This window comes from Dipodomys merriami, unplaced genomic scaffold, assembly GCF_024711535.1.
Source record: "Dipodomys merriami isolate MVZ:Mamm:240054 unplaced genomic scaffold, mDipMer1.0.p SCAF_204, whole genome shotgun sequence".
Classification (NCBI taxonomy): domain Eukaryota; kingdom Metazoa; phylum Chordata; class Mammalia; order Rodentia; family Heteromyidae; genus Dipodomys; species Dipodomys merriami.
The window spans coordinates 1,409,152-1,433,174 of record NW_027203427.1 but is presented as its reverse complement, the minus strand read 5'-3'; the positions used below and the strand labels follow the sequence as shown (position 1 = coordinate 1,433,174).

Below are 24,023 nucleotides of genomic sequence, written 5' to 3'. Positions count from 1 at the left end.
CAACTGTTATTCACTGCCTTATATTGTAGAAAGCTCTGGTTTCAAATTGATAAAATACCACTTTGTTCAACCTGAGGAGTAATTTGTGAGATAAAATTCTACTCTTTTTTTGTAGGGGGGGGATTGGGGAGGGTATTCAGTACTAAGTTGAAAACGAAGAGCTAAGCCAGGTGCTGGTGGCTCACGCCTGTAATCCTAGCTACTCAGGAGGCTGAAATGTGAGGATTATGGTTCCAGCCCTAGCAGGAAAGTCCACAAGATGCTTATCTCCAATAAACACTAGAAACCCAGAAGTGGTGCTGTTGCTCAAGTGGTAGAGCGCTTACCTTGAGCTGAAGAGCACAGGGACAGCGCCCTAGCTCAGAGTTCAAGGGCCACAACAAACAAAAAGAAGAAGAAGAAGAAGAGAAAGAAGAAGAAGAAGAGAAAGAAGAAGAAGAAGAAGAAGAAGAAGAAGAAGAAGAAGAAGAAGAAGAAGAAGAAGAAGAAGAAGAAGAAGAAGAAGAAGAAGAAGAAGAAGAAGAAGAAGAAGAGGAGGAGAAGGAGGAGGAGGAAGAAGAAGAGTTAGTAAGTCCACACAGGGGAGGACACAGAAACAAGTGAAAAAAAGGTTACAAAGTTGCTAGTGTTGGCTACCTGGAGCCATTGCTGGGAAAGGGTAATAATTAGAAGAAAACAGGCTGTTGCATTCTGTGAGGATTGGTCACTGTTCTTAGTTACAGATAACAAATGTGCTTATAAAGGACTTATAATATGATATGGACTTGTTCACAAACTATTCAGAAGTCTTAAGGCAAAGCTTCTGGAGTTGGAGATAGGGGGTTTGTAATTGGAGTCATCCTGATTGTATAGTTTCTTCATCCTGTAGCAATCCAACTAATTTGACAATGCAGATAATCAGCACATACCATCATCAAAAGTACTTCTATTTTCCTAAAGCTTCCAAGAGAATAGTGAGTGAAAAATGAATATTATTTAACAGTATATGCATGTTTCTTCAGAAGTGTCCAGGTTCTGGGTTCTTCCAAGTTTTTCTCTAAGGCAGTCTCTGGAAAGAATAAACTGTCTTTCACAGGATCCTTGATTTTTGTGTGTGCATCTATCTGCACATGTATGCATTTCTTCCTGGAAATTTGTACATATGCAGCAATAAATAAATAAATAAATGTATATATTTTTAAACTATATGACCAATATAGACAAATATACATATATTTATTAATATTTATTAATATGCCTCTTCTTTATTAACAGTGAACCTAATGATATTTATGATTCTATATTCATATATTCTATATTTATATATTCTATATTTATATATTCTATATTTATGATTCTCAATTTTATTGCTCCATTTATATATGACTATGCATGACTATGTATTACAGTAAGAGATAGACACCACCAGAGATGATAGAGACTAGACTAGAGAGGACTATCATAGTATGGTTAATTTTAGTGCTAACTCTTCCTTAGATGTTTCTATAAAGGAACTAAATTTTGTACTCAATCATATTTTGTAGATATTTTATATTTCTCCTATTTCTAATAGCTTTATGAGGATTTATAATTATGTAATTTGTTTTTAGCAAGCATAATGCACCTCCCAAAAAGCAACACACAATCCCAAGCAGTTATATTCATTAGCTATTCATGTTCTGAATTTCTGCTGATCCAGATGTAGCAGCTATCTGTTATGCTGTGGGTCACCCAACTTGCCACAAACATGAATTTTATTTGATCTTCCTTAGTGGCCAGAGGGGCAGTGACTTCTAGAGGTCACAAACAACATCTAGAGGTTAAGGGACAAAAGAAATTCAGGTCACAATATATCCAACACAGAAACATATTTTTAGAGGGTTTGTAGTCCAAGCATTGTAATTCAGGACCTTGAGCTTGCTAAGCAAGCACTCTAAAGTGAGCCATACTTCTATCACGCTTTTTAGTTTTAGTTTTGCTTGTCAGATACAGACAGGACCAGGTTCCTCCTATTAGTAGTCAGGACTATAGTCTATCTATCTTTGTTGTCTGTTTTTTTATTGTAAAAATACTGTACAGAGGGGTTACAGTTACATGAGCAAGGCAATGAGTACATTTCCTATCAAGCATTGTTGTCTCCTCCTTTTTTTTCCCCCGTACCATCCCTTCCCTCCTACCTCCACAACTACCCCCATATCTATCTTTTAACATAGATTCTTGGTAGCAATTTTGCCAATGGAGCCTCTACTTCAATCTACTTCTTTACTTTTCAAATTTCATTGGGATTGTTGGCAATTTTTTAGTTATTTCTTTAGTCTTGATATAGCCTCAAGTTTCTAAAACCATTGTTGTTTTGATACATGAGATCATTGTTTGATTCAATATTTGTGTATGCCTAATTTATTCCAAATTAAGATCTTCTTAACCAAAATAGACTTCATCAAAAGCATAATTTCTGAAATTGTGTATGAATCCTTGTTATCTAGATAAAGTATAGATTGCTAGTCAAGAGATATGAGGGATTTCATAAATTTCATGAGTCTGAAAGCAAATGCTTGACAGTAACAACTTCTATTCACAGTCCTTGGCTTCCTTGGTCAATGGTGAGACAGAACGTTATGGGGTAGGAACATCTAGCAGAGGTCACTCAATTTAGAGCAGACAAGAAACCACGAGAAGACAGGAAGTGGACAGGACAATGTATAGTCCAAGTCTAAGCCCATAAGTGGTATATTTCCTCCAACTAAGCACACTCCATGCTTTAACATGTCCCCATAATACTATCCCATGGTTAATCCATAATGTGATGAATCCACTCATTATGGTAGAGCCCATGTGATCTAGAAATACCCTCATGAACACCACTTGAGATGAGTTGATCTCTTAGACATTTAGCAATCTAGTCAAGTTGTTATCAGGATTAACATGCCTCTTATGCCAGTCAGCTTTCAATGCCTGAGATAAAATAAAATGCCTCAGATAAACAGCTTAAAAATGATGTTAGTTCTTGGTTTTAGAAATTTCTATCTATGATTTCTTGGCTGTGTGAAGATTGGTCCTGTACAACTCAGAATCTCCCATTTCCAATATTTGATTGCCAAACCCCCAGGTCTTTAGAAATTCTCCTCAAAGAAAGGAGTTATTTTAAGATTGTTGATATGCCACATACACACATTTATTTATTACAAAATGTAAGTCTTATTGAAACTTGATACCATGCCATTAACTACAATGATTAATATGTGTTGATCAAATATAATTAAAGCTTTAATTCTCTTTTACTAGGAAACAACAAGAACAGCAACAACCCTGCTTCTAATACCGAGAATGGCTTCTCATTTACCCTGTGAATCCAAACTAGTTGTATACCCTAAACTACTAGGTAAGCAAGTTCAGTTGGTAGGAATATGTTAGATATCCAGTAGGGATGAGAGTAAGGAAGGCACTAAAAACCTAAAAATAGACATACCAGATGAGTTTACTAGCTCATTCCTGGGTATATATCCAAAGGAAAAACAACCAATTTATGAAAGTAGTATTAAGAAGGAATTGATGCATGCCTATGTTAATTGTGATATTGTTCACAGTAGTGAAAATTTGGATTTAGTAAGGTATCCTACAAAAGATAAGAAAGTAAAGTGCTTCAAACACACACACACACACACACACACACACACACAAACATGCATAAAGAAACATGACATCCTATAAGCAGCAGCAAAATGCATGGACTTGAACAAATGCATGGAACAAATGCATGTAAAATGCATGAATATGAAGATGTCCTGACATAGTGGGCTGTGATGTTTGATCATGTAAATCAGCAGCATCTGGGCAGGGTTAAGCACAGCTGTCCAGCTGCCTCATCTCAGCAACTCTGCACATTCTGATTCTCAGGGGACCTAGATCATCAACAGAAAATATTGTAGCCACAGAAGAGAATCAACAAGTTGCTTTTCAGTGGCTTGATCATGCCAATGGTCCCTTTGTTTCAAAGCTGTTTTTCTTTTGATTTCTTTTAACTGAGACAAGACCTGTCCACTGGAGTGTTAGTTCCAGACATTTACAGACATTTTTGACACATATCTTTATTATCCAGAACAGAACATTTTTGAATTGCTTTTGTTCGCTGATAACCTTTATATGGCATATCAGCACTGCTATCCTATAAAGCAATCCATAATTGTGAAATAAGAAAGTGGACCTCATTGATGAGAAAATGCCTGGACATTGTGTAATATACAGCTCTGCCTTGTTTCCTCCTTCTTCTCTTAAGTTTTTTTGTCCTGATCAGTTAATAAAAGCAAGTCTTTTCAGAAATTGACTCCCTTCATACATGAACAATCTTTTCTACCAACCTAGCTTTGTGTATAATTTCAAATGTTTGTGCTTATCCTCAAATTATTCTTTCTGGGTTTTATACATCTTCAACATAACTATTGTGTTCAGAAGCTAATTCTTCCTGAAAAGGAGGATAAACTCAGGTTATCCTAGAACCTATTTTGTTGTACAAACCTGCATCTGTCTTCTACACTCAGTGGTCTCCTAGTTACTAAGAAAACACTGTGCTCATCACCTCTGCTAAAGATATTGGGCGCAAGCAGAGTGAGTAGAACCGCAGAAAGGAAGATGATGTTGGCATCTTTGAACAGATTTTTGGAACCATTAGCATCCAGAAATGTCATCCATATGGGGAGGAAGCTACAAGGGGCTTGGAAGAAAGAGTGAGGAGAGCTGATTGTCCATGCAAGGGAGAAATAGCATTGTTGACTCTATTGAAGGTGCTGATATGGAGTGACACAAGAGGACATCCAGATGTTTGGGATTGGCCTGTGCAGGTGTCAGGACCCAAGGAGTCACTACTGTGTGGGGTACAAAGTTAGCTTGAGCTAAACTAATAAGAGAAAAGAAATGAGCTATCAAGTGCTATTCACTGATGAATTTGGATATCACATCCATTAAAGAAACTGTAAATCCTTGAATTAATAATATTTCAACAAGGAATAGGCGATTTATTAACTATCAAAAAGTTCTCCATGCATTCTCACAAATTACCAAGGGAAAGAATAACTGAGCAGAGCAATCTACCAGCTATCCCCTTAGTCTAGAACTGGAAGGAAGACTGATAGTAATGGTAATTCAAAACATGAACCTCCTAACAGACACCACAAAAAGAACACAGAAACACTTCTGGACTTTGCTCAGAGATATGCACCACTGAATATAAACCTGTGAGTAAACAAGTACAAATCTAATCTGAGAGACATTCAGCAACATGGTTAGTTTTGGTCACTGATAGTGATAAGACTGTTCTCTTTTTTTGACATAACGTTTTGTACATCTCATTGTTGTAATGAGTACACCTGTAACCCTATTTAAACTATTTATTTTTTCCATTCCCCTCTACAAATTATATCAACATCAAATACAGTGATACCTCCCATGGGGGAGGTACATACAAAGCAACAAAGAAATCATCTTATAAATATGTTTGAAAAAATCACAAGAAAGAAAAAACCATTTGACTACTTATCTTTAAATGCAACAGTATTTTCACAATAATAAACTTATTTAGAAAAAGAAATTGTTCTCTGGTGGCCTAATGAATGAAATACGGCCTTACTAATTTTCCCTGACTGACCTAGAAGCACATTCCTAGCATTCTCTGTTTCCTTAGGAGTCTGAACTATAAGTATAAGCCAGCATGCCCAATATGGTATTAAGTCATCAATTTTTCTGTGTGCTTTGAAATCATTCACTTTCTACAATCATTTCTTAACAAGTTCATGATTATTGTATGTATTGTGACTAAGATTAAAACTTGAATTTACAAGTCTGGGTAAGAGAACTTCCATGATGTTGGACTGAGATATTTTAGACTGCATAAAGGCATAGTGACATTTTTTGTAGAAAATAGCAACATATAGAGTTTTTGACCACTGCTTTTGTACTGCTAGAAAATAAGAATGAATTTGTTTGTTTTTCAGCATATATAAGTTGTGCAAAAAGGGTTTCATTGTGACTTTTTCACTTATATACAATGTACATCATCAACTTCATGCCATTGATCCCTATTCATTATCCCACTTTTACCTTCTTAAAACATTTCAACAGGATTTACTGTTCTATTTTACATATGCCATTAAAGCACTTAAATCATATTCACCTTCATTTCCTCTCCTTCCTTCTCTGTCATTTCTTCCCAGAAACCCATAGAGCCTATTTTGTCTTCCTTTCATTCATTTATTTAGTATATATTAAATACATGAAAGGCTTTCGCCATGATATCTCACTTGTGCATGTCACATATTTCTTGCCTTTTCTTTTATCTTCTCTTTTGTTCTTTTTCTTTTTCTTTTCTTTTCTTTTCTTTTTGCTGGTCCTGGGCATGAACTCTGGGCCTGGCCTATGTCTCTAAATTTTTATGTTCAAGGTTATCCCTATACTACTTGAGCCACAGTTCTGCTTCCAGTTTTTTTTTTTGTGATTAATTGGAGAAAGACACTCACTGAATTCCTTCCGATGATAGCTTTTAAAAACAATCCTCAGATTTCAGCTTCCTAAGTAGCTAGGTTTACCACCACACCGGGCTCTCACATCATATTCTAATCAGAATGACCCATGCGTTAGCCTTTCTTTTAGAGCCATCAAAGTTATTTTTAAGAAAGGATTCACAAACTTCCATTGCATTTCTTTCCTTCTTAATTTTTATTTAAAATCAACTTAAATTTAAGTATAATTAGATATTTCTTTATACTTGCATAGTAGGATGTAAGATAGAAATATTCTTCCATTACTGAAAAATATCCATTAGAATTCATAGATCATTTGACAAAATTTCAAAGAGAGTTGGTAGAGATTTCTGTTTACAATGCAGTGAATAGAAGAATAGAGACACAAAAGAAAATTCCAGAGAGGAAGTTCAAACAAACTTGATCCAGAAGCTCATTTGTATACTAAGATATGATTTTTACCTATCTCTGTGCTCTGCCTTCCTGTGTGTTGTTTCTGTATTAGGAGAAGAATTTCCCTTGTATTCTAGTATCCTTGGCATGTACAAGCTTCTTTCCTGACATACCACTAGGATCTTAGTTTCTCAATATGAAGTCAAGATAGGTAAGGCCAAGCCTTAAATAGCCAAGGACATGGCTTCTCAGAAAGCCCAATCTTCTTTTCTGCACATTGTCTTTGGAAAGGGTTTAGATTTATAATCCTTAAACGCAATGTCTCTACAAACAATAATAGCTATTTGGAATTAGAACCCCAATGTGTAATAGGTGTATTTTAGTAAATAGGAATAATAGATGCGTTAGAAGAGAAAGAAAACCATTGTCCATTCTTCCATCTGTGAACAAGGCTGTGAGTTAAATATTAGAGAAGGAAAGGGTAGTCGGAGTTCCAATAAAGTATCATTATGAATTCTAGGGACATAATAGATAAAATTACTTTCTCTCCTTTCACCTGTGTACAAAACACCTAAAACAAATTAGGGTTGTCTTCACTGACAGAAATTGTGAAAATGGTCACTGATACTGTACTACTTGTGTCTCCAAGTATGATTATATATAGTATCAGAGTCTGTTCATGACATTAAATTTTCTCTTGGGGAATTTCTAATTATAGGGACATGATGGAATGAATAACTAACATCTTAGATCAAAAGATGATTTGGTTAATCAGTGATATTGCATCAAAGTTCAATTGTAACTTTTTCCCATTCCTCTCCCTCTAATGTTAAGAGATGAGGAGACAGTGTGGTCCAGGATACCAACAGTCCACTTCTCTTTTTTATTTAAATTTTAATTTTATTATCAAGGTGATGTATATAGGGGTTACAGTTAATTACATAAGTAAGATTGTCAGTGCAATTTTTGTCAAACATGTTACCCTCTCCCCCATTTTTCTCCCATTTTCCCTGCACAACAAACCACCCCAAGTTGTACAGAACATTTCCAACATATTGTATTGTGAGTATCACTGTTGCATTCATTCCCCCTCTCTCCTTTGTCTATTTTTTGTTCCCCTTCTCTTCCCTAATTCATATAAACATACATACAAGACCCAGGGTACCAAAATCAAATATATTGACAACAGGGGATAAACTATATGGGGAACAAAAGACACAAAAGGAAAAAGAAATCACGTAGTACATTAAAAACATCAACAAAGAGAAACCTTTTGTGTCCATGTGTTGGAGTTCATTTCACTTGCCATCATCTTGCTATTTGGTATTTGAATACTGATGTCATTGATTTTTTTTTCACCTTTTATTTCAATGTCTTGTTTGAATTGTTAATGGCTGACCTCTATCTACATAGCATGAAAGTACCAGTGATGGATCAGGTTTCTTACACACTGAATGTTCATCCTACTTCTCCGTGTTTTGAGACTGCATTCAAACTGCAGCCAGGTCACATCAAATCCCTTTGCTCATGGCCTCTCTTGGGTCTCTGTCACTCACAAATGGAGTGAGGGTGCAGAGAAGAGCTCAGTGGTTGAATGGTTTCATCACTGACAGGAATCAGTGAACCCTGGCTGTTCTGTTTTACTTTCAAATAGCCAACACTTAGCACTAGCAAAGCATCAAACACTTGCTTATAGATTTCTATAGATCCTTCATATTTACTTGAAAACATGAAAGGATCTCACTCCATGCCACACAGCAATTGTGAAGATTTGTGATGTCACAAACCATGACACAATAGCCAATGCATCTGGTAGTTTGATGTCACAGGGGTCATGAAGTCCCAGTGGATTCTGATATCACATTTCATATTTGAAATATTATGAGGTCAAAAAAGAATATGGGCTTAGAAAGGGACTAATATATCACAATGGCAGCATGTCACAAAAGTTATGAGGACAGGCAGGTTCGTGTTGTCACAGTGGATTAGTGTTAACATAGTGGCAATGTGATGTCACAAAGAGATTGTGATATCACAATGCTTATGAGGCCACAATGCGTTTCTGATATTAACCCATGTGCCACATTTGAAATAGAATGAAATCACAGAATAGGCACTCAAAAATGTTTATGACATCACAATGATAGCATGGTGTCATAATGCTATGTCATTGTAGGTTGGTATTGTCAAAATGAATGATGGTATCTTAATGACTATACAATGTCACGTGTATGATGATGTCCCTGTGATGTTACAATGGCAGTTCTGACATCAATTGTCCTTAGTTTACAATGGGGATATTGGTACACATAGGGACTGCAATATCACAAAGACCATATGTTTTTTGAAAGGTTGTAAGAGATCATAATAGATTGGGATGTCACAATGGGAATGTAATTTCACAATGGTTTTGTGAAGTCAAAGTGGTGATGAGGTCACAATAGGTTTGTGATGTCATGAGTTTGTAATATCACAACCACATGTCCAATTTTAATTGCTGCATCCCAATGGGGATGCCAGTTCACAGAAGGTGCTGAAAGTCCCAAAGGCCATGAATTTTCTTGAATGTTATGAGGCCATACTGGGCTTGTGAAAACACAATGGAACAGTAATATCACAATGGCAATGTGATGTCACAATATTATGATAGAAAAATATTTTGATATCACAATTATTAGATGATGCTAAATTGGTGATGGGGTCACAATATGTTTGTGACGTCACAATGGATTGGAAATGTTACAGTGTCATGCTGGATCACAATTGTCATTCATTCACAATGAGTATATGAGTTCACAAAGGGGCTGTGAGGTCTCCAAAGGTATATGTTTTCACAAATGTGATGAAGTCCTAACAGGTTTTGATGTCTCAGTGTGACACAATGGTCATGACATCTGCCAATATGATGTCAGAATTTTCATGATGTCACAGTGGATTTCTGATATCACATGTCATACCTGAAATATTATGAGGTTGAATACAGATTATCAGCTCACAAAGGGCCTAAGATATCACAATGACAGCACGTCACAAAAATTATGAGGACAGGACAGGTTTGTGATGCCACAGAGAGTTAGTGATATCACCATGCAAAGTGATATCACAATAGTTATCATCTCACAATGAATTTCTGGTATCAACCACATGCCACATTTGAAATAGCATGAAATCACAGAACTGGCATTCATAATGTGTCTATGACATCCCAATAACAAGGTGATGTCCTGATGGTATGATCCTATTGTAGTTTTATTATGTTACAATGAGTCGATTGTATCATAACAACAATGTGATGTCACACTGGTGATGATGCCACAAAGGGTTAGTGATGTTACAATGACATGTCTGATCTCAATTGTCATTAGTTCACAATGGGGGGATGGGTACAAAATGGGACTGTGATGTCACAAAGGCCAGGTATTTTTCAAATTCCCTGAGGCCCTAGTAGGTTTGTGACTTCACACTGTTTTTGAGGTCACAATGGATTTGTGATGTACTAATGAGTTTGTAATATCACAATAGCATGTCCAATTTCAATTGTTACCTCTTCACAATTAGGATATGAGTTCAACGTAGGAGCTAGAAGTGCCAAAGAACAAGAATTTTCTAAAAGGTTATGAGTTCATAAAAGCTTTGGAAAAACCTATTATGAGTCTTTGGTGACATCACAGTCCCTTTGTGTGCTAATATTGTAAACTAATAACACTTGAGATCAATCATGCCATTGTAACATCATAAACCCTTTGTGGTATCAGCACCACTGTGACATCGCATTGTCATTATGACACCATCAGCTCATTGTGACATCACCAAACTTCAATGACATCAGAGCATTATGAAATGCCATCATCACCCATCACAACATCACAAGCCTATTGTGACCTCATCACCGGTATGGAATCACCAACTAATTGTGACATAAAAACATTATTATGACATGATATTGTAACATCACATTGCCAATGTAATACACTGTCCCACTGAGTTTTCACAAGCTTATTATATCCTCATAATATTTTAGAAAATTCAATGCCTTTCTGACTTTTAGCTCTTTCCTTGAACTCGTATCTTTATTGTGATCTAATAGCAATTGAAAGTGGATATGTGATGGTGATATTACATATTTGTCATGACATCACTATCCAATGGAGACATCACCACTGTGACAGCACCAACACTTTGTGAGTCGCATTGCCATTGTGACATCACAATCACATTGTGACATGCTAAACCTATTATGACCTCTTAGCACCTTTGAAATAACACATGGCCTTTGGGACATCACAGTCTCTTTGGGTAACCATATTATCATTTTGAATTAAGGACAGTTGAGGTCAGACATGCCAATGTACCATCATTATCGCTTTGTGACATCATCTCCACAGTGACTCACATTGTCCTTTTGCTTGCAGTAAGCACACTGATCTCCTCCTAGAGGTTCCCTACTGCCATTGCAAATGAATTTTACTGTTTTCGCCAAGTGTTTCTTAATGCTGCTACCAAAATTCGAAGTTCCTTCTTAGACTATTTTTCTCTATTTGATAACACTGAGCAACCACTACCAATGCATATAACACCTGTCCTTTAAAACCTTCTAACTTTTGAAGCTTTCTTCAAATATCTGGGGCTGATTGGGTAACAAAGGCCATATTTAGGGCTTTCTGATTCTCCAGGGCCTCAGGATCTATAACCATATAGCACCTAAGGGCCTCTAGGAGCCATTCATGTGTTCATGTGTTTCTGGAAGTACTACAAGTCAAGGACTAGGTGCTGCCCTTAGCTCTGTTGCTCTACCTCTTGATAACTCCACTTAAACCTTTTTTGCTGGTTAATCAGAGACAGGGCCTCATAGTCTTTAATTCCCAAGTTTCTTTGAGCTCTGATCTCAGATATTATCCTCTCATACTTATATTTCAGTAGTACCTGGATTTGATTGCATATTTTTTGAGAAAAGTAATACAGAAAGAATACTGTCAGTATGCCACATCAGGAGTTATATTCTAACCTATCTTATTTTTTCTGGTAGTAATAATTAGGAAAATGAAGATGTTTTAAGCAAGATATATCTGCCATCATGGCAGCAGCTTTCATTATTTTTCCTATTTGGTTTGTTCACAGTTTATTAAGAATATTCTATTCCTATAGGAGTCTGTATCTTCTGTCTGTATTTTAGGTAGTCCTCTTCTTCCTCAGTGATTTTATACTCAAAGATTTAGTCTCTGGTATTGCATTATAGAGAGTTGTGGCTTCAAACTGAATGGATATTGCTTTGTTTAACATGAGAAATGTTTAGTGAGATATAATTCCACTTTTTTCCAGTAGTATGTGTGTTTGTAAGAGAGAAAGAGAGGGAATGGAGAGAAAGATAGAGAGAAAGAAAGAGAGAGACAGAGAGAAAGAGAGTATGTCTGTGATTTGCCAGTAGGAAGGAGAAGAATAGAGTTAGGAAGTCCACAAAGTTGAAGACAGAAAAATGAGATATAAATCTGCACAGAGATCCCAGAATCTCTTTAAGTCACCCCTGGGATTCTACCAAATATGAATTACAACTGCATGTGGAGAGCTGAAGTTATAAAGGAAAATCTAACTCTCTTTGTTGCACAACAGGTGCATGTGTGGAGAACCAGTGGCTCCCCTGTGCTTGTCTGACTTGAGTCATGATGTCTTACAATGTTGCTTGTGTTGGCTTCCTGAAGTCTGCGTGCTGGGAAAATATGATAATTCCACAAAAAAAAAACCTGTTGCTCTTCATGTGGATTGTTCACTGTTCTTAGTTATAGATGTCAAGTACCTTCAGCACCAATGGACTTATGAAGTATATTTTTGACACAAACTATTGAATTCTTAAATCAAAGGTTCTGAAAACCACAATAAGAGTGGAGCTTTAGGGAGAACCCCAGCTGTCTGAGGCTCTGTACTCACTTGCCTCCTGCAGAGAAGAACTGCCCCTATCATCCTGCTCCAGAAATACTGTACACAGACACCAAGTGTTCACCACCCATGCTGTCCTGCAGCTGTCCTGTGCTCTTTATATCCACATCTCACCCTCCGAAGGTTAAATCTATGAATGCAAGAAGTTTTTCTACACCTTCAGCTTATTTTTCTTTACTGATACTTATTTTTTGCCCATTTTAACAGTCTCTTAAAAATCTACCTCTACATATTGTTGCCTACCAAGTTAACAAAGTTTCCACTACAAATAAGAGCTGTCCCTTTCAACTAAGTGATAGTGAGTCCAAATGGTCTCAGTTCAGCATCCATCTTCTATCATAGTTAAAGTAAGCTAGAATATGTTATAAAGATAGGTTAACTTTCCATTGCTGTGACTAAGATCTTACTAAAAGCAACTTGAGGGGCAGGAATCTTTACTTCAATCTTGCATTAGAAGTTGTAGTCTGCCATGTAAGTACAGTGTAGTGGAGTTCATATCATGACCCCCAAGAATAAGAGTGGATATTCTACCTCTTCCTCCCTCTCCTTTTCTTGCAGAAGAGACCCCAGCATATTGGAAGGGGCTGTGGGCAATGGTGTTCATCTTTCTCTCTTAGTCAATTGTCTCTAGAGAAGCTTTCACAGACAGGTTCAGCAGTGTACTTAACCTACAAGTAATCCAACCAATGTGACAATGCAGAAGAACCACCTGAGAAGTCATCAAAATTACTTCGGTTTCCTTAAACCTTTCATGAAAATGATAAGTGTAGGAAGACTATTTAGCAGTGTATATATGTTTACTCAAAAGTCTCCATGTTCTGCATTCTTACATATCTTTCTCTAGAAAAGGCTCTAGAAAAACTAGACTACCTTTCATCAGATCCCTCATAATGTGTGTGTGTGTGTGTGTGTGTGTGTGTGTGTGTGTGAATGTGTGTGTGTGTGAATGTGTATCTGCACATGATATATTTTCTCTGAATATTTATATATATATACATATATGTGCAGTAATAAATATTTGTACATGTTTTTAAAATATGTGATCCATAGAGAATGAATATGCCGCCTATTATTAACTGGGCACCACTGTGAGCCACCAGCTCCCAGCTGTTCATTTAAAATCCTAGCTACTCAGGAACCTGATATCTGAGGCTCTCAGTTCAAAACCAACTTGGGCAGGAAAGTCTATGAGACTCTATCTCCAGCTATAATCACTGGAAAACCAGAAGTGAAACTGTGACTCAAAGTGTTAGAGACCTAGCCTTGAACAAAATAGCTTAGGGGCAGTGTTCAGGCCCTGAGTTCAAGCCCTAAGACCAACAAAAATGCATGAGTAGCTGATGAATTTAAGTGCTTGGGGTTGTATGCCAAAAAGGTTTAGGGTAACTGTGTGCCGGTGGCTCACATCTGTAATTTTAGCTACTAAGGGAGATGAAATCTGAGGATCACGATTCAAAGCCAGCCAGGGCAGGAAAGTCCATGAGATTCTTAGCTCCAAGAAACCACCACAAAACTGGAAGTGGCACCATGATTCAAATGTAGAGCACTAGCCTTGAGCTGACGATCTTAGGGACAACACCTAGACCCAGTGTTCATTCCTAAAGAACAACCAAAAAAAAGTTTTGGGGTGGTTCGCTTTACTCTATTTTTGTTAAAAACCAGTTGATTAACTATGAATCTTTATAAAAACAATTGAGCAGAAATAAGAAAAACATCTACAAGATATATTAACAAATAGAATACATTTTAGTTTATTTATTGAAATATCTGAGGAACACAGCACTAATAGTACCTATATTGCAGTATTATATAATATACTATAATGTATGGTAATATATAAATAGAGCAACAAAAAGGAGACATTTCATCCACTGCCACTGAACCTGGATGGGGTCCCAGATTGCAAACTAGTGGCAAAATAAACCAGGAGCTTAGAAGCATTCCCTGGTTTCTGCTGGTACCAATGTAAATTACTGCCAATGCCCTGATTGGCCCTGCAAGTAATGGAGACTCTCTCTCCAGGAGATGCAGACATGGATGGTAACTGGGTCAACCGAACATCACATTTGGCACCTGATAATGGAAACATAAAAACCATTAGCCATTTAGTAAATTATGCTTTCCAAGAAGAGCCAACACATGCTTAGCATTGTCCATCCTTACCTGGAAGCCAGAGCATCAGAAGCCCCAGGAGTTGAGCAGGGTTCCTCATGTTCATGCTGTGTGCTGACTGGAACATTCTGCTGAACAGTGTGTAAGCAGCTTATCAAGTCCTTGGGCCATGCTCTGGGGAAGATGCAAATCAGCAGGGGCTGGGCCAACTGTAGAGTGTCAGATCTCAGTGACCAAATAGAGACTTAAGGATACCATGTGTCAAATTTGCCTCTATAAAGGTTCCTCCCTGATAATGAGAAAAAAAGATTGATTCTTTTTCATTTAATTATAAATAAATGATATAACATTAAAACTGGGAGAAGTAAACCAAAAACCAGTCCATTACTTCACATGGCACTGAGTAGCTGTTACTTAAGTTGCAAAATCTACAGCTAGCTACATGACAGATGACTCTGATGTTTGTTCCCTTGTCAAAAGTTTAATTGTTATTAGGCTGGTCTCATATCCTTTTTTGGACCCCCCTACTTAGCCCATGTGTGGCCAGCTCAAGGCTCCCCCTAGTGACACAGCTGCTGTTGCTTGATGACTTACCCATTCTCTCTGGAGTACCATGGGTAGTTCAAATAGCAGCATTCTCTTAGGGCAGGGAAAACTGCAGAGGGAGCGTCTGGCCAGACATAGCCACCTGTGATCCTGGGGCTCTGGGCTTAACTGAAACTTCACATTATTGCTTTGTTGCAAGCTGGACACTGCCAGGTAGCTGCTGCTTGACCTCAGTTTAAATAAGGGACTTCAAGACTAGAAAGAATGGCTCTTTTCAGTTTATTGCATGAAGGAGTTATACTAGTCCAAGTTAAAAGAGGACCCCAAATGGTTACATTATGCAAGCTGTGAGGTTTGTAAACTTGTGACAAGGGAAAGGAGGGAAATTCTACTCATTGCAAAGAAATCCTCACTTAAGCTTTAGTGAGCCATAAGCACTTAAAATACATGAACCTTCAACTGATTGTCCTTAGCCTGTACAAGCTCCACCAGGAACTGGCATATGTTCTTGCTCTGGTCATCCTGTAGCTGAATTACTTCTCCATATTCTGGATGCTTAATTACAGTACCATTGCAGGCAAATTTCTTCTTAAACACCTTCACTAGTTTCTTTTTATCATAATCTCAGTGATCCCTTGGACAGTAATAAGGGTCTTCCTGCCACTTCTCTATTGAATTCTCTCTTTTCTTTTTTTAAATAAGTTTTTATTGTAAAAATACTGTACAGAGGGATTACAATTACATGATCAAGGTAATGAGTCCATTTCTTATCAAGCATTGTTGCCTCCTCCTCTTTTTTTCCCCTCCCATCCTTTCCCTCTCACCTCCTCAACTACACTCCTCCCCCCAATAGCATCTTGTACATCTCATTGTGCAATGTGTCTACCTGTATCCCTACTTAAACAATTTGTTTTTCCCCCTTCTGCTTCCCAAATTGTACCAACACCACATATAGTGCAAACAGGGGTTATACTATGGAGGAGGGACATACAAAGCGAAAACAAAAAAACAAACACGTGGTACTTTATAAATACATTAGAAACAATAGCAAGCAAGCAAGAAAAAAAAACACTTAGATATAATCCTGGGAGAGCAGGAAGCAGGTCATCACCCTTATTGCACCAGCAAAGGGATTGAAAGGGTGGAGGTTCTGAATAGCAAAGGATAAGATTCCTTTTCCTAAATTATATTAAGTGAAGTAATCCAGGCCCAAAGAAACATAGGTCCCATGGTTTCCCTTATTTGCAATATTTAGTGTATGTCTGAGTCAAGCAGAAAAGGTCAGATAAGGTGATGTTAGGGAAATGAACCCTAAGATGTGTATTCAAATTTTTTATTCTTTCATGCGATTGTTTCCAACACATTTATAAGATTACTTCTTTGTTGCTTTGTATGTAACTCCCCCATAGTATAACCCCTGCTTTCACTGTATTTGAGGTCAGTATAATTTGTGGAGGGGAAGGGAAAAAACAAACAATTTAAATAGGGATACATGTGGACCCATTGCAACAATGGGTGGGGGAGAAAAATGGGAAGGAATAGGAAGGGGAAACAAAGGAGGAGGCAACAATGCTTGATAAGAAATGTACTCATTACCTTACCCATGTAATTGTAACCCCTCTATATGGTATTTTCACAATAAAAATAATAATAATAAAGAAAAGAAAAGATTAATTATGTGAGCATAAAAAAATTCTAATGAGCCAGTTTGGAAAGAACTGTCCACCCAAAGGCACAGTGGGGCATTTGAAAGAAAAGTATAAGTGAAGGTCAAAGGAAACATGAAGCTCAAAACTTTAAATACAGATGATCTCACTGGTAATCAGGAAATTCAAACCCCAGAGGACTTGAAGACATACATAATCTGCCAGGACTCAGGGTTGGCAAGTCTGTGAAGTGATGGATATTTTCCTAGAGTTCTGGTGAGAACTGAAAATTGGCTTGAGGACCTTGGAAGAAACCAGGGCTGCCGGGTAAATTGGGAGGTGTGACTTTTGTACTTGGGCTGCCAGACAACACCTCCTCTCCTGGCTATACATGCCTGAAACACCTTGCTCATCATCTCTAGAAGAGGGAAACAATAGCCATCATCCAGAAACAGAAGATACTGGAAACATCTCAGGGTCTATCCCAGAAGAAATAAACTGTCCTACATTCACAGAAACGGAATGCTCTAAATAACAAAAATGAACTACAGCCATATGCAATAATACATGTGAATCTAAGAAAGATAATGTTGATGTTCAATAAACCACTGAAAAAACTAGGAAGTATAATCCCATTTTTATAAACTTACAAGATGCAGTTATTTGTATTTATGTCACCCCAAAGAAAAAACAAAGAAGATGCTAATACTATTATTCTGAACAAACTTTCTTAAAGGGAGAAATCCAGACCTCAATGTTACTGAGAATGTTATTTCTTAGGCCAGGTAGTCAGTAAGTGACATTCATTTTATTATTTATCAGTAAGTAATACATCTATATCCAACGTTCTCATTTGTCTATAGAGTATAATCAATAAATATTTAAATACCTTTCTAATTTATTATGAAAGGATGTTTTGGCTATTATTTACTGGTAAAGATGACCTATATTAAACACTAAACTTATATGTGACAACAAAGAATAAGGGTTCTGATAAATACAGAAGTCCCTGAGACTTTTTGGTACATATTTAAATTAGCTTTGTGTTATAGAGCTGAAATGTGTGCCAGATAGTGAATCTTTTCTCTCCTGACTGCAGGAAGGTGTTCTTTTTCTGTCTGGATTGAGATTGGTACCCTTTGGATGGGAAAACCTGGAGGACAGCAGTCCTTTTCCATTCCCTTAAGTGGTGTGTTCCCACGGGCTGCTTGAAATCCTCTTATTTACCTTCTGGGTGCAATCAACTTGTCCTTGTTGGTAAGCAGGTTTGAAGAATTTTTGTGTATGTAAGAGGATGGGTTCATAGTTATTGGAAGAAAAGTTGCGATAGAGCATGTTAGGATTTTGTCCATCAGACATCCTTTAGAATCTGTGAAGAATCCAATAAACACTGAAACATTAACCTAAGGAACACACCAAGTTAGGATGAATAGTAAGACAAGACTAATGTTCAAACTCTCAGGACAGAGAGACCTCTAGATCTTAAATTGTTGATAATGTTGACTACATTCTTCAGCAAACATAAGAACTCTTACAGAAAGCTAAGTATGGTGGCCCATATATATAACCTCAAGAAAATACTCCCAGGAGGAGGCAACAATGCTTGATAAGAAATGTACTCATTACCTTGCCCATGTAATTGTAACCCCCCTGTATGGTATTTTCACAATTTAAAAAAAAAGAAACAAAATGAGGAAATGCCCCCCCAAAATAAAGAAAATACTCCAGAAAAGAGAATAGAAAAGAGAGAAAGAGAGACAATGAAATAGAAGAAGTGGTTAATTTGGAATATGATTTCTCTTGTTAGTAAGGATTTTGAACAAATAAACTATGGGGAATGATTATTTTTGAAGAAATTTTCTAACAATAGAAATGTGGAGGATGGAAAATGAGTAATTTCAGAGCAAGAGAGTTAAAAATAATATCCTAAAGCCTTCCTGTTATATGTTGTTTGATAACATATTTCAAGCTTGTGATATAGATAGATAGATAGATATACACATATATATCTGCATTTAGAGTGATATATATGTATACTCACACATATACATAGGTAAACATATAAATGTACCTAAGGATAAATGAATAAATTATATATGTGTATATATATGGAGAAGACAAATGGCCACTGGCTTCAGTTGGATTGGTGCAGAAGTGATCAGCAGTTCCCTAAACAATTATCCAATCTGAGAAATGAAAACTCACCTCAGGTGATGAAAGAAGTTGATGAACTCTCTCCCATCTATCCAACCTGCTTCCTACTAACAAGAAGGAAGAAGCTAAGATCAGAACACACCCTAACAACAGGGAGGGTTAGGAGATCAGTGTTGAAGGTCCACACCTGTGGGACAGTCTACAGGAGGCCAACTCGTCGGGTTCCAAAGCTCAAGTTTAACCTGGTCTTCCCAGTGGGACCCTGTCACTGAAACCCAGCAAGCAAATAAAATAGTTCCCACCAAGCCAGAAGTCTCACAACCCTACAAAGAACCAAGAAAGAGGAAGGAAAGGCTAGAAAAAGACATTCAACTGTACACACACACACACACACACGCACACACACACACACATAAACGCAATATATGTACATTTGTATAGGTTTCTGCATACATGTTTGTACATATATGTATATGTATGTATGCATATATATATATATATACACACACAAGGGAAAATATACTTACATATACACTTATCTCTAGAAGACCAATAGCCACTGGCTTCAGTTAGATTATTTCAAGTGTGAGCAGCAATTCCCTAATTATCCAACCTGGGAACTGCCAACACACATCATGTGATGGAGGAGATCAAGGCACTCTCTCCCATCTACCCAATCTGCTTCCTACCATAACAGAAGTAACAAGCTCAGATCAAAACTCTCTCCCATCTACCCAATCTGCTTCCTACCATAACAGAAGTAACAAGCTCAGATCAAAACACACCCTAACCACAGGAGGTAGGAGCTCAGTGTTGATGGTCCACACCTGTGCTCAGCCTACAGGCAGCAGAATCACCAGGTCCCAAAGCACCAGTCCAACTTGGTCTTCCCAGTGTGACCTTGTCTCTGAAACAAAGCAAGCAAACAGTTCCTTAGCAAGCCAGCAGCCCACAACCTCAAAAGGAACAACAAAAGAGGAAGAAAAGACTGGGAAAAAACATTGGCCAGATTTGCATATATATGTATATATATGTATAAACTATAAATAATTATATATAACTATATGTTTGTGTATATATATGTATCTATGTATGTTTGCACATATACATAGGTTAAAATACACACATACACACATATATACATATTTATTCATTCATTTATATATTTATTAAACTTGACCAGGCAAATGGCCAATGCCTTTAGTTGGATTGGTGCAGGGGGGATCAGCGATTCCCTCAGCAAGTGTCCAATCCCGGAAGTGCCAACGCAAATCAGGTGATGAAGGACACTGAGGTCAAATCGGCTACAATAGCCCTGGAGTTTGTGGAGCAACTACAAAAGTATGTCTAGGATTATGGGTTATCTTTAAAGGTGGAAAATACAGGGCCAGACAGAGAGGATCCTGTAAACAGGATGGAGACAAAGGGAGTGTTAGTGGAAGTTGTCAGTTGCACCATCCCCTCTTCCCACAGGTCAGAGGAATAGTGGGGGAGCTCATGATACAGAAGTTCAGGACAAGAAGGGCAGAGCCAACACTTGGCCTTGGGAGTTGTAGCGGGGGGACTTGTGGAAGGTCAGGCAAGGTGCATCTTGGGAGACCCCCTGCTAGGATGTAAGGGTGTGACAGGCTTGAGACAGGGAGGGGCTTACAGGAGGAACTGTGGGAAGAGGTGGGGCAGTAAGAGTTTATATAAGGCAGACAGCTGGTGGCAGGGTCATTCTGGACTCCGCTGCAGAGAGAACCAGGAGGAAGCCTACGTGCCTCGCAGAGATCGACAGGAAGAAGAGTGCCCAGAGCACGGTGAGTGACCCACGGCATTCAGGAAGCCAGGTGAGTGTCCTGGGCATCTCTGTAGACATAGACAGGGTTGTCAGAAGGATGGAGGCAGCCCAGTGGGAGTGCAGAGCGGTGAGGCAGATTCAGGAGCGCCTGGCCTCCAGCACAGATGCCGACGAGCTATACAAATCCTTGAGGCTGCTCTCAGTCATGCCCATCACGGCAGAAATCCTTGCCACCACGGGTGTCAGAGAGACAGTGAAGGGATTTAGGAAGTATCAGCAGGTGGGCAGTTTGGCCAAGGAGCTGGCCAAGCGCTGGAAGACGTTTCCTGTGCTGAGGCACAAATCAGAGGCTCTGAGCCAGGTTCCTGAGCAGGATGGCGGTCAAGAGTCCAGGAAGGATGATCTGGGAGAGGGGGAGTGGAGGGAGACAAGGGAGCAGGAGCCAGAGGACATGTTGAAGTCCTCACATGTGGATGACTTCTCTCAGAGAAGGGCGAGTGACCCACAGGATCCAGGAACACAGGTGAGTGGGTCCAGCATCTCTGTAGACATGGTCGGGGGTGGCATCGGGATGCAGAATGCCGAGTCTGTGTGCGGAGTTGTGCGGCAGCTCCAGGCGCGCCTAACCTCCAGCACAGACACGGACGTGCTTCTTAATTCCCTGAGGCTGCTCTCAGTCATTCCCATCACGGCAGAAATCCTTGCCACCACGGGTGTCAGAAGGGTAGTGAAGCGTTTTAGGAAGCACCCACAAGTGGCTGGTTTGGCCAAGGAACTGGACAAACACTGGAAGACCTTGGATGTTCTGAGCCACAAATCAGAGGCTCTGAGCCAGGTCCCTGACCAGGATGGAGGTCTAGAGCACAGGAAGTATGATCTTGAGCAGGGGGAGGGGCAGAGGGAGGTGGAGGATGGTAAGAGGGAGCAGGAGGAACTGTTGAGGACGCCAAATGTGGATGTGTCCTCTCAGAGCAGGGCAAGTGAACCTTGGATGGAGGAGTCCAGGTGTATGGTTCCCGCGTCTCTGTAGACGTGGCCAGGGGTGGCATGGGGACGCAGTCCGCCGAGTGGTTGTGGGGAGCCGTGCGGCTGCTCCAAGAGCACCTGGCCTCCAGCACACATTCGGAGGAGCTCCGCAAATCCTTGAGTCTGCTCTCCATCATGCCCATCACGGCAGAAATTCTTGGCGCCACAGGTGTCAGAGACATGGTGAAGGGTTTTAGGAAGCACCCGCTGGTGGGCAGTATGGCAAAGGAGCTGGACACACGCTGGGAGACCTTGTCTGTCCTGGGCTGCAACCCAGCACTTCTTTCGGCGATTCTACAGCAGGTCTCTGAACAGGATGGCGCTCAAGAGCCCAGGAAGGAGGCTCTTGGGCTGCCAGAGTCAGGGTGGGTGCGAGATGGCAAGTTGAAAGAGTCAAGTGTGGTTTGGGGAAAAGAAACAGCAGCCAGGAGGGGAGGCCCCAACTCTGGGCCAGAGCCCTCACTGCCCGAGGAGCTGTGTGAGTTCCAGGGACCTGGCAAGCGGTCTGCCAGCCCTTGTCCCAGGAGCAGGAGGGAGAAGCGTCCCCGAGTGGACCCAGAGTCCTCTGAGGGCAGCAGCAGGTCTCATCGTTGGGCTGTGGACAGCCCTGGAGTCTCGCGGGACTCTGGGCCTACTGATATCCGGGACATGCCTGGCATTGCATGCCGTCCTGCCCAGCAGTCTCAGGATCCACCAGGGCTCCCAAAAGAAGGTCTCCCTTGGGAACCCCAGGGACAGGCTGGGGCCAGACCAAAAGATGGGTGCCGATCCTCTGAAGAGGGGAAGAGAGGTTCAGGCCCCCTGCCCTCTAAGGTCAAGCAGACCTCTGGCAAGCCAGAGACGCAGGCAGCAAAGCTCCGTGGGCGCAATCACAAGAGCGAATCCCAGCAACAGCATGAATTCCGCGCACCTCCACAGTCTTTCGAGGATGCCCTCAACCAGACCCAGCTGCTGCCGAGGAGACAGAGGACCAAGGGCAGGATTCGTGCTGCTGCCTTGGCTCAAGGAGGCCTGAAAAGGAATGGCTCCAGCGGCCCCAGAAGACCCTCGGATTCCGTGCACAGCTCAGTCCCAAGGGCAAGCAAGGTCCAGGAAAACCAGGCGGGACAGCTGGCGCCAACATTTGCCGCCAATCCAGCCAATCCTGCCAATTCCACAGAAGCAGTCAGGGTGCCAATGGTGCAGCTCAGCACTGAAACCTCTAATTTCCCTGAGCTTCAGGCCTTTTCGGGTCGGCTGCCTGACCTGAAAAGGATGTCCTCCTTCTCTTCATCTAGGCCGGGAGCCTCTGTGCCCTGGGAAGTGGGAAAAGCGGAAAGGGAAGGGGAAGGAGGAGGTGTTGAGGAAGGGGTGAAGGGAGATGAAAGGGAAGGGGGAAGGAGAGCAGAAGGCAAAGGGGGACATAGAGAGGGAGAGGAAGCCATGGCCTTGCCTTTTGTCAGAAAGTCCCTGAAGATGCCACTGTACTCTGGACCAAAGCGCGACTCCCTCGCTCCCTGGTGCCCCCAGGATGTCCGGGAGCTCCTGCAACACAGCACTCCAGCCACTCCCAGGCCGCCCTGCATTCTCCTAGTACCCATTTCCCAGACTTCTACCCCTTCTCCGCACCAGCCTCAAGGGAACACTCACCCGAGGACAGTGGCGCGCAGTGGCACAGACAGGCTGTGGCAAATCCGCTGTTGCAAAGCATTCAAGGATGAAAAACCAGCAGAGGGTGAGTCCTGGCGAGAGCTGTACCTGCGGCTTCGCCAAGACCAAGAGCAGCATGTGCAAGCAGCGAGGGCCTGCACAAGCCAAGAAGAGCCAAGGCCAACGGGCGCAAAGCTCTTAAACCAACCTCCAGAAAAGCCTCCTGGCCCTGGAAAAAGCTCCCGGGCCAGGACTGTGTTGGAAGGAAGCTCAAGGGCCGTTCTCACTGCTTCTGAGGGACTGGAAAAATAA

At 40.1% G+C, this 24,023-nt stretch overlaps 1 protein-coding gene across 1 annotated transcript; it reads left to right on the top strand.

Annotated features, from left to right (window-relative positions):
* The first annotated feature begins 22,103 nt into the window (after nt 1-22,103).
* Nucleotides 22,104-24,023, top strand: LOC138833375 (elongin-A3 member D-like). The gene has a single exon (XM_070031745.1). The coding sequence runs from the start codon at nt 22,104-22,106 to the stop codon at nt 24,021-24,023; it is 1,920 nt and encodes a 639-aa protein (XP_069887846.1).

Coding starts and splice junctions, on each gene's coding strand:
- LOC138833375 (XM_070031745.1), top strand. CDS start 22,104: ATGGGGACGCAGTCCGCCGAGTGGTTGTGGGGAGCCGTGCGGCTGCTC.